General features: G+C 42.9%; 1 protein-coding gene across 3 annotated transcripts in view; it reads left to right on the top strand.

Moving 5' to 3' along the window:
* The window catches only part of DET1 (light-mediated development protein 1 / deetiolated1 (DET1)), a 61,845-nt gene extending 50,119 nt beyond the window's left edge, over positions 1-11,726 (top strand). For 2 of the 3 annotated variants that reach the window (XM_086518787.1, XM_086518782.1), the window contains exons 11-12: positions 9,063-9,162; positions 9,232-9,915. In XM_086518787.1, the coding sequence (XP_086374913.1) occupies positions 9,063-9,162; positions 9,232-9,362 (231 nt within the window). In that variant the 3' untranslated portion in view covers positions 9,363-9,915. Of the gene's footprint in view, positions 1-9,062; positions 9,163-9,231; positions 9,916-10,007; positions 10,131-11,391 lie in introns of those variants that run through there. The other variant, XR_015188979.1, reaches the window with a different exon arrangement.
* Positions 11,727-12,033: the final 307 nt, after the last annotated feature.

Genomic DNA, 12,033 nt, shown 5'->3' with positions numbered 1-12,033 from the left:
CTGACTTGCTTCTTTGAACCATGTCGAAATCGATGCAGCAACACTTGCTCCGGCTCCATGACTTCTGCTTCATTGATGATCTCCAGTTCTTCTTCTTCTTGTGAAATGTCCTTTGGAGGTGTTCCCTGAAACACTTTCAACCAAGAAACATGGAAAACGTTGTGCATTGACCATGAGTTAGGCAATTGCAATTTCATTGAAACCTCATTTATCTTTTTAATGACATGAAATGGACCATACATTCGAAAAGATAACTTTGGACACTTCTTTTCAACTTGCTTAAGATGTTGCTTCATGATTCTTAAATACACCCAATCCCCTTCCTTGATCGAAACTTCTTGATGATGCTTATTAGCCTGCCGTGAGTAAGACTCTTTAGCCTTGCTTAGCTGAAGCTTCACTCTCAGAAATCTCATCCAACGACTGACTTCAGCATTGGCATCAGGCATTTGACTGACTAAGCGAGTCAAAAGTGATTAGAACGGACTGCCAAAAGCTGCCTCATACGGAGTTCGACCAATGGCAGAGGAAAAAGAGTCATTTAAAATAGCCTGAACCAATGGGAGATAGAGCTCCCAATGAGACTGTTGATCATGCACATATGACTTTAAAACATCAAAAGCCAACTGATTGTAAATCTCTGTCTGACCATCTGACTGTGGATGAAAAGCCGATGAAAAATTCAACTTAGTGCCAAAATTTTCAAAGAGTGCGTGCCAAAAATTGGACGTGAACTTAACATCCCTATCTGAAACAATCGATTTTGGCAAACCACAAAGGGGGTACCAATGCTTGATGAACAACCGTGCTACATCTTGTGCGGTGACTGTGGCCTTACAAGGAATTAACATGCAAAACTTGCTGAAACGGTCAACAATTGTCAAACATTGAGTGTTCCTTGAATACAAACTAGGTGGAAGGTTAGTCACGAAATCCATGAAAATATCTTGAAAAGGTTGATCGGGAATAGGCAACGGAAGAAAGAGGCCTTGCTGCTTACCGTGAGGAGCTTTTACCTTTTGATATATTGTGCATTGTGTGACATAATGAAACACATCTTTTCACATTTTAGGCCAATAAAAGAATCTTTCTATTTTTTCCAAAGTGGTGTTCATTCCCGTGTGCCCACCCGTGAGAGAGTTATGTGCATCATGCAATATGGTTGTCCTGAGAGAGGGCAAAACACATAGACGTTGACGTAAATACAACAAACCATCACGAATGAGATAGTTACTTGGCTCGTGGGAAGCAAGAGCCCGCAACCATTGCTTACAAAACTCGGAATCCGCATACTGGTTCTTCATGCTGTCGAAGGACACCCTGAAGAGAAACTGTGGATCGTGACTCGAGAGCCAAAATCTGTCCTTTGCGACTTAATGCATTTGCAACACGGTTAGCTTTTCTAGGCACATACTAAATCAAACCTCCAAATTGCTCAAAAAATTTGACCACCGTGCTTGGCGATCACTCCACTGGAGCCACTTGAGGGCTTGGTGATCTGTGCGAATTGTGAACTCTTTACCATACAAAAAATTCTTCCAATGCTTAAGAGTGTGAATGACAGACAAAAGTCCTTTATCATAAACTGAATAGTTCTTTTTTCTACTATTGAGCTTTCGACTAAGGAAAGCTGGACGACCATGCTGCTGAAGCACAGCGCCTATGGCGACATTGCTCGCATCCGTCCATACCTCAAAGGGGTCATCCCTAGAGGCAAGGATGAGACACGACGCTTCTGTCACCGCAACCTTGAGAGTTGTGAAAGCCTCAATGGCTGCCTCGGGTAAATCCACGCGCTGTCGGCGAGTCTTTACCCCTTTCAAAACATCTGTCATGGGTGCGGCAATGCGTGGAAAATTCTCTATGTAAGAACTATATGCTTGACATAAACTAAGAAAAGAACACACATCATATGGAGTTTTGGGCAAATCCCAATTACGTACCTGTTCCACCTTCGCGGGATCTAGCTTGACGCCTTCTGCAGAAATGATATAACCCAGATAAGTAACTTCAGTGAGAAAAAACTTGGATTTCTTTGCTGCAATGTACGACTGACACTCATCCAACCGGGTCAATACCCTTTCTACATCCTTTTCATGTTGTTCCCACGATGCAGAAAAAATGAATATCATCAAGAAAGATGAACACACATACGCCAACCATATCGCCAAAACGGCCTACCATGAGACGGTTAAACGTACCCACGACACCTGTCAATCCAAAAGGCATAACCACATACTCCCATTGCCCTTGCTCTGTGCGAAAAGCGGTCTTGAAGATGTCGCCTTTGAATACCCTTACCTGATGGTATCCACTTTTGAGATCGACTTTGCTGAAGACCTTTGCCCCATTGAGCCTATCAAGGATATACTCAATGAGAGGCATCGGAAACTTGTTCTTGACGGTCATCTTGTTCAATGCCCTGTAATCAACAGACAAACGAGACGAACCATCCTTCTTGCGGACAAACAAAATAGGAGCAGCAAAAGGACTTACACTAGGATGTATGAATTCTCTAGCCATCAAATCCGTGAGTTGCCATTCTAACTCTTCTTCTTGTGTCTTATTCAAACGGTAGGGAGCCTTACTGACAGGCTATGCCCCCTCCGTAAGTTCGATGTGATGGGTCCTCCGGCCGCTCGGGTGGGAGACGGGGTGGAAGATCATCTTGCAAAAAGAGATGCTTAAACTTGGTAAACAAAGCTGAATACTTGTCTAGAGCCTGAATGCTCTGGGTAACTGGACCAGCATAGATGAATGTCGCTTGTGCTCCTCGTCGTAATTCATGCTTTACCTGCACATGAGAAATGACAGGCAAAGAATGCAGACCCTCTTCAGCACGAATGATCATGGGAGAGTCACTCTTGGCATTCAATGTGAGAATGTTGTCCTCCAAATCAATGAGAGGGTTATGCTCACAAAACCATCTAATGCCCAAAAGCATATCACATCCTGAGAGAGGAGACACGACAAATTTCCTACGGAAAGCAGCTTGTTGAACTGTAAACAACACATCAAGGCACTCTTGCGTGATGAGAGAGTCCATACCGGGAGCGAAGCAAGACATCTCGAGAGGAGATGTCTGACTAACCTCTAGGCGGGCTCTCTCTACAAGAGAGGCACTAATTACATCATGCAGATTGCCTGAATCAAACAATATGACAAAACGCTGACCCATTACATGACGATAACACTTCATGAGAGACTCATCAATGTGTGTGTCAAAGACATGAGAAGATTCAGCTTGGTTCATTAAAGTGCTTGTGGTTGTTGTGGGTGCCTTAGGTTCTTTAGGTGGGGCTGTCTTAGGACAAGCCGCTTTATTGTGACCCTTGACATGACATTGATAACAACGACCTTCCTTAGCATAAATGACTTGTTCTTTTGCCGTTTTGTATTCACCAATAATTCCCTTTGCGGCTTTTTCAACAGGGGTTAGCTTAGGTTTAGCAGGTGTTTTAGCTTTACCCTTAGATTCATTGTTAGAGTTCTTTTCTGAAGAATTAGAGGAAGATTGGCTAGAAGAGTTACGTTCTCACCATTCTAACTGTTCTTACCATTATGAGGGTTCTGAGAAGTCTGAGTGGAACTTGGAGAAGTCTTGCTTTCCTTGGGCTTTCCCTTATTGTGCTTCATCTCTTGTGCAAGAGCAATCGCTATCGCCTTGTTGAGATCGATTGGATCGAGTACCTCGACATCAAACTTTATATACTCGTCCAATCCTTTAAGGAATGCCTCCTTGCGTTCAGCATCCGATTTGCGTAATTGGGTGCCGAGCTGCAAAACACGATTAGAGAAAGACATAACCGGCATACCATTTTGCTTGAGACCGTGCCAATCGTCCTTCAATCGTGCTAGGTATTGGGGTGGCATAAACCGCGCCTTGAGCTTGTCTTGGAAGTCGGCCCAATCGAAGGAAAGGGACGCGTCTTCATCGGCTGCCTCTAGGTGCGCGGCCAACTGTGCCTCTTGCCATGCGTGGTACCAATTAATGGCATCACCGGCAAGGTACATAGCTGCTGTAAAAGCCTTGCTATTTCCTATCTTCTTAGTTGTCGCAAAGTAAGCATTAAATTGATGCAACCAATAATGAATAATAGTACCATCCATCTTACCGTCATACTTACTGAACGTCAGCTTCTCTGTGACGGGGTTGTTGGAGTCCGAATCCTTGCTCGAGCTACTTGATCAACTACCAACTTCTTTGACCGGCTCGAACCTCGAGGTGAGTATCTGTCGGATCAACTCCAGCATGTGTTGGTCTCTCTGTGCCTCACGCTCTGACTCCAAGGCCGCTCGTCTTTCTTCGGCCGCCAAGTGCGCTTGCTCACGCTCACGCTGTCACAAAGTGATGACGTGGCGGACAGCAAAAACCCTAATTTTCAAAAATCGCGGAGGCTTTTTTTTAATATAATTTATATATTTTTATTTTAATGATGAGCGACGTGAATCTTGCTTTTTTCTCTAGGCAATGAGAAAGAGAGAGAGAATGCTTTTGCTTTCAAGTTTTGACTCTCTGTGAGAGAGAGAGAGCAGTTGCTTTTGATTTGAAGCTTTTGGGGCTCTGCTTTTGGGCATCCCTTGTAACCTTTAAATTAGTGGTGAGGGCCTCACTTCTCAGAGCACCTGGACGCAGAGTCTGAGAGTGAATCCCGACCCACTCTCTTGTACTTTGAATTGATTAATATAAAAAGAAATACCGAAAGGGGCGCCAGTCTTTGGGGCCAATATCTCTAGGCACGGAACTCCGCCAGGCCAATGCAAATCTATTGTGATCTGTGAATTGTTTTGAAGTGGTTATTTGGTGCTGTCGCGGTTGATTCTTGACTTGGAGTGTCCAAGTCTGTTACAGTGGTATCAGAGCACGGCCGATTTCTCTTCTACGAGAAATCCGATCCCCAATTTTTTTTTCCGCGGCACCTATGGCTTCACGCAAGGATCAGTCGACTCCCTCTGCATCTGGAGATGCGGGCAGCGATCACAACGAAGATTCCGGCAGAGAGTATGGCCTGCTCGGCCTACTCAGGCGGAGCGGCGAGAGATGGAGCATCGCCAGTTGATCAGCGATGCAACGAAGATGATGCTCAATTTTGCGAAGGACCCGAAATTTACAAAATATATGAGCGAGACCTCTTTTCAAGAAGTACATGAGCAGTGGCAGAAAACCACTACACCCACTCTCAAGAAACTTTATGCTCAGAAGAAATATTCAGAAAAGGAATTACAAGAGGTGGTTGATGCACGGATTGCTCAGCTTTTTGACGCGCAAAAGAAAGCCAAAAAGCACGGCAAAAAGCAGAAGAAAAGCACAGACTTCCCGGGATATTTGGGTTGTCAGTCGACTTTTGACAAGGCAAAGAAACAGAAGAAGCGTGTTCGATTTGAAGGAGTACCCAGTTCTCTTCTTCTTCTTCTTCTTCTTCTTCTTCTTCTTCTTACAGTTCTTCTAGCTCTTCAGATTCGAGCGAAGAAGACAGAAAACGTAAAAAGCGAAGCAAGAAACAAAGCTTTGAAAAGGGCAAGAAAAAGGCAAAGAAGGCTACATCTTGCCCAGAGATTGACACTTCTACTGAGGACTCGTCCACAGACAACTCAGATTCCGATGAGGGAAACTTTTATGCGAACAAGAAGAATTTTTACAAAGCTAACCAGTATGACTTTCTCGAAGATAAAAGCAAGAAAGTCCGAGAGTTTAAGGAAGGTGGCCACTCGATCAAGTTTGATACTTTTTGAGGATACTCAGATGCTTCGAAGGCTTTGTCTTTTATACAGCAGTTTGACATCGCTTTCGCGGGAGGACGCTATTCAGAGCACTCGAAGATTCGGAGAGCTGCCTCTTACTCTAAGGGGAATGCTCGTACTTGGTGGTCCACGCTTCTTTTAAACAAGACTGCGCCAATTAAATGGCTGAAATTTAAGAAGCTTTTTATTTCTTCTTGGTTGACGCAAGAATATGAACAAGATATACGAGCTGCTTGGAACCATCTTCGGATGACCAAGAAAGATACAATCAATTCTTATTGTGAAAGATTCTGGAGCTCTTTTCTACCCGCCTCTTCATTCAAGAAGATCTCGTTCAGAGAACAGATTGAGCGGTTTACCTTGGGTCTACCTACAGAGATTCGAGATCACAGCTTGGAACAAAAGTCGGCTTCTATTCAGGAGTTGATGAGTCATGCGAAGCGGGGCTTTGCCATTCACTCTGGCAGTCTGACCTACCCCACATATGAGGCCATGACACAACGAGCCGAACAGACTTCTGGGAATGAAAGTAGAAAGAAAAAGAGCAACCCAGAGAAAAAGGATGCACGACCCAAGCTTACTCCCGAGGAGAGAGCTTGCTTCATCAGAGAGGGAAAGTGCTTTGGATGCGGGGAACAGGGACATATCTCCGCGAAGTGCCCTAAAAAGGCACTGAAAGAACAGAATGATAAAGACAACGACAAGCCTGAGAGTTCGAGAGCAGCTGAGGAACGTGGCAGAAAAGGCAGATAGAAAAGCAGAACTGGTACCACATGCCGTGGGACCTGCACCGAATCTAATGAATGAAAGTACAAACTTTGCCGCTTTTGGGGCAAAGTGAAGGATCAAGAAGCTCTTTTGAAGGAGCCAAGGCCAACTTCTTTTCACTTGGAATTGGCGGCTCGATTTGGAAATTACGCCCGACAAACTGACGCCGCAGGCGGAGGTAGTTCGATTGGCATCCGGATGGGATGTTGCCATTACACTGAGCATTGGCAAACTTCGTTTGCAATGATAGGGGTGTTCAGGGCACGCGAGTGACGTTCTACTCAGGATCCCTTGGTACCACAAGAACTACGCCATGGTTGACTACCGGGCCGAGAAAGCGACTTTGATAAATGAAGGGCTTAGAGATTGTACTTGATGAACTTCAATTTCTTACTCATTCTTTTGGGAGAGAACTGAATGATGGATAACGGTTGGATATGTTTTGACCTGATCAAAAGAACGCCAAGATTTTTCTCCACACTCATGCCGATTGCTTTTCAGAGGGCCTGAAGATCAGACCATTGATCTGATACCTGGAAGCACGCCACCGAACTGGCCACCCTACCGTGTGAGCCGAGCACAGAATGAAGAGATTATGAACCAAGTGAAAGACCTCTTGGAAAAGGGTCTTGTCCAGCCTAGTACTTCACCGTATTGCCCTCCAGTGTTGGTTTTGAAGAAAGACGGATCTTGGAGAATGTGCATCGATTATAGAGCTCTCAACAAAATCACCATAAAGAACAGATTTTCGATCCCTAGGATCCATGATATACTCGACAGGTTACACGGATCCTCGTGCTTTAGCAAGATTGACTTGAAGAGTGGATATCATCAGATCAAGATAGCACCAGGAGACGTCTACAAGATAGCTTTTCGAACGACTTTTGGGTTATTTGAGTTTTTGGTGATGCCTTTTGGCTTAACCAATGCTCTGCGACATTTAACCGGATAATGGACAGGATTTTTCGAGAGTACAGGCTATTTGTTGGCACTTTCTTTGATGATATCATTGTTTTCTCCAACAATGAGGCAGAACACAGAGATCATCTGCTTCAGAGATACATTTTTTTTGGGATACTTTGTCTCAGCAGAGTAGGAGTGTAAATGGATCCGGCCAAGATTGACACTATCCGTGATTGGCCCGTTTTGAAGAATGTCCATGAAGTTGGAAGCTTCTTGGGACTGTGTTCGTACTACAGACGGTTCATTCGAAAGTTTGCAGAGGTTGCTTCCTCTTTGCATATCTTGATACAGAAAGGAATCCCTTTCTCGTGGGGATCCACAAAGGTAAGTGCCTTTCAGACATTGAAAGAGAAATTGACTACAGGACCAGATTTGACTTTGTCGGACTTGCAGAAGTCCTTTGAAGTATTTTGTGATTCTTATGGTCGTAGTCTGGGTGCGGTCTTGATGCAAGAAGGCCATGTTATTGCTTATGAGAGCCGATTGTTTTCTAGGCCGGAGATGACAGCACAGAGTTATGCGAAAGAGCTTTTGGTGGTTATCCATGCTCTTACTCAGTGGCGGCATTACCTACTCGGAGCGGATTTTACTTTCTTTACAAACCATCAGAGTTTGCGCTACTTCTTGTCACAGAAGCATCTTCCGGAAAAGCAAATGCAGTGGGCGAACATCTTGTCACAGTTTCACTTCCAGATTGTCCATGTGCAGGGACAGAAGAATGTGGTGGCAGATGCTTTGTCTCGAAAGCCGTTGGTTCTGGGTATTTCCGCGATGCATCATTGGAGCTTCGAGGATATGGTCGATCAGTATACCGCAGATACAGATTTTGCAGATATTTTCACACGGATACGGGATGGGGAGACAGTAGCTCGATACTCCCTTCGGGAAGGCTACTTGATGAGAAAGACTATGTTGTGCGTTACACAGCCGTTGCGAGAAAAGGTTATGACTGAATGCCACTGTTCACCTTTTACAGGTCACCGCGGCATTGCTACCACCATGGAGGGGTAGAGAGATACTTCTTTTGACCGAGACTCAAAAAGTTAATGTAAATTGGGGGATGTAAGCTTTGTTTTTATCGATCTAGGAAGGAAATTTTTGAAGAGGAAGCTGTGATTCGTTGCCAAGGCAGGTGCTCTAGTTATGGTTGTGGTCTTATGGGTGGGCGTTAGCTGATAAATTCCCCAGGGATGATGCACTTTTGTCTTTGAGGGTTCTTGGAAGTTATTTGATGTGTTTTGTGTTGCTGATTTTGAGTTTTGAGCAATTCTGGGAAACATACCTTTAGAGATGCACCAGTTTTTGTTTGCCCAACAATATTCTTTGCACTCGGATAGCATCTACAAGTTTTGTTTGGCAATGTTGAAGTAGGAAGCGGCAACTCCCTCAACGGTCGCTTTTCACAAACTTTACTTGATCTTGATTTCTTTGGTTTCTGCAGGCAGTTGTGTCAGTGTGTTTGATATTGTTCTGTTGTAAAAGCATTAGATTTACGTCATTGATGCTTTAATGTTACATTTTTTGTCTCGCTATCAAATTTTTATGTGAAGAGTGCCTATTGATGGGTCCTCCTTTTGTTTTATGAGCAGCTTATTTCTGCAACAGATCAATACAAGCCATGCACAGAACATCCCATCAAGTTTCTCTCTCGGCGCAAGCCAAATGCTCTAAAATTCAAAATTAATCCAGGTAAATCTCAATAAAGGACAATTGCCTAGTTTAACTTGTATCCTAAATATCTAGATGTGAATCATGCAGGCCTTGAGGTTGGCGACAGTCGTGGCAAGAGAGTTGCCTCTTTTATTTTCCACCCTACCTTTCCTTTTGCAATAACTGTGCAGCAGGCATTTAGGCAGCCTGCTGTTGTAAATTTCCACATGCGAAGATAGCATTTTTGTTTCCTCCTTTTTTGGGGGGTTTTTATTATCCTTTTAAGGCAGTTGATATTACTGTTTTTTGCCCATAGGCATGTGGGCTTTTACTTTTGAAGACACCAGCAAGTCTCTTAGCGGGATAGCTTTAGAGTAGAGCTTAATGTGAAGGATATTTTGCTGGGTATTCCAGCTCACTCATCATTTTGACTTCGAGCAAGGCTCACCAGTTCATGAGCGAGTTGATCTTTCATCCGATACCTGCATGCAGAGGATTGACTCCTTGTTATGTCTGTAAAAAGGATCGTCTTTTGCAGTGTAAAGCTCTTGCACAATACAAAATATGCCTCGTGCTTTTCACGAGCGTAAATGCCGGTTAAGGGTTATGGACTACACAGATTACATTCTCATATGCTACCAATGGCATCCTTCAAAGTCTGTTCTCTTTGCCCTGTTTCATGTGAGGGCAGATTTTAGTCCTATGCCTTTGGTAAGCCTAGTACAGCAAGGCAGCCCATTTGATTTTTTGAAAAACAACTTTTGAGTAGCCTAAGGTATATGTTTGTATGGATACGTGCTGCAAATACATCTCAAAGCTTAGAGCATTTGAATAATGAAGTCTATCTGATACTCATTAGCCTACTTTTTTTGTGATGCAAATAGCATGCAGCCTCTAATGGGGGCAGTTGTGAATTCATTGTTGCCATTGAGAAAGCTCCAAAGGAAGGAGAGAGAGAGAGAGAGGAACCGAACCTCAAGAAACCTCAAAGATCTGTTATTTAAGAGGTAACTGGAATAATTGGAGAGAGAGAGAGAGAGAGAGAGAGAGAGGCATCTGGTTTTTTGACGATATGTATTGGGAGCTATATATCAGAGAGACTTGGATCATGCCTAGATGGACTCTGTTGCTGAACTTGCATTACTCGCATCTTCTTTTTATTATCATGGAGGATGGCTTCAACTAGATGCTAGGATAGATGGAAATATATATGCCACATGGTGCTCACTTGTTTGTGTGCGATCATGCTACACTTAACACTAATTACCATTGCATGTACATTGAGTTGCGGATACTGCATTTGGTACAACGTTGTGGAGCCATTTCTTGTATGTTTTGGCAGTCTCGATCGTTTCTGGAACTCGGTCCAGAAGAGCGGTTTCGGATTTTGCATAGCCTTTTGTGAGGGTCTTTGCGTGAGGTTTTTGGAAGTCGAGAACAGGGGGCAGGGTTACCCAATGTGAGGTGGATTGGAGTGCTATCTCCAAGTATCATTACACAGACTTGAAATTGAGGCAAGAGGAGCTGCATTGTATGTGCAGTTGAGTTGGAGGGTGAGCACTATGCACGCAGATGCAGACGTTCACAATTACAAGTTTTTTAAACTACATTACAAGCAAACAAACAAATTTTGCTAGGATATACATTTTACAAGTGCCAGAAGATTGCACTTGTTATTGATATCACATATCCATATGGAAGACGTGAACTAGATTTCATATTTGGTTTTGATCCACACAGTTTATCACAGAGCCTTTATAGAGTTGCATCAAGAAGAAGAAAATCTTAAATCTCCATACCGGCCATCTCTATATACAATCAAAAACATATTGGAAAAATTATCCAAAACCTATTTATCAAGAAGGTATACACATCAAGAAGATTTGTGTACTTCCCCCTTGAAGCATGTGGATGTTTTGTTGGGAGCTCCATGGTCATTGCATGTCAGATAATTTGTGACATCCTACATCAAGTAATTTTCAACACAAATAATACTACTTCATGTAAATCAAAATTTAATCACTAAAGACTACAAAGTGCATGTTACAAGCAAAGGTTATTCATGAGGAGTATGATATGTATGTGTTTCTTGTGGAGATTAAATTAAGTAGTTCATTACCATTGGTGAGGTCAACCATGATAATTCCCTTGTGTAGAACTTCTTGATACAATGCCAAATTCTTTTAAACTTTTTTCCTCCACTTGAAAACTTGTGACAAAATAAATTTGGTGTGAATTTTGATGGTCTTGTCTTTGTATTGCTACCAGAGGTCCAAGCTATAGATAACAAGGCTAAGCAACAAGCTGTTGAATACATATGTGTTGCTACACAACAAAAGAAAAACATTATTATTGCCACCTATAGTGCTTCTTCGAGTGGTGGACTTGTTACAACTTATTTTTTCTTCAATCAACATCAGGTATGAGAAGTGTGGGGATACGATCAAGAGACGTGGAAATACAATAATTACAAAGCATATAATCACCTCATCAAGGAATGACCTTAGTGTGTACGCAAGATGTAAGTGTTAATATGTTGATGTATAATAGTGAGCAAGCTTTAGGCTTATTGTTGTAAATGCAAGGCGAAAGGAAAATGCAAGGAGAGAAAAGAGTCACAATGGTGTTAAGTTTGTTCACACATCACTATCATAATTCATTGTGAGTGATGAAGTGAAATTTGCACCAATCATTTTGGCTTGTTTCAGAGTGCTTCAATTTTTGTCCTCACATCAAGTATCTCGCGTACATCTACATGAGTAATAATAGGCTTATGAACGAACCCGTCTGAGCTTGCATAGGCTAAATGTGTACGTCATTATACTCCACATGTAATCATCCAAAAGGCAACAAAGAATTATGCATGTAAACCAAGTGCACATTTGTGTCCTTTGTATGTGAAAGCAATCG

Source organism: Adiantum capillus-veneris, chromosome 1 (assembly GCF_014529385.1).
Source record: "Adiantum capillus-veneris isolate H3 chromosome 1, ASM1452938v2, whole genome shotgun sequence".
NCBI classification, from domain to species: Eukaryota; Viridiplantae; Streptophyta; class Polypodiopsida; order Polypodiales; family Pteridaceae; genus Adiantum; species Adiantum capillus-veneris.
This window is presented reverse-complemented; position numbering and strand designations above follow the sequence as displayed.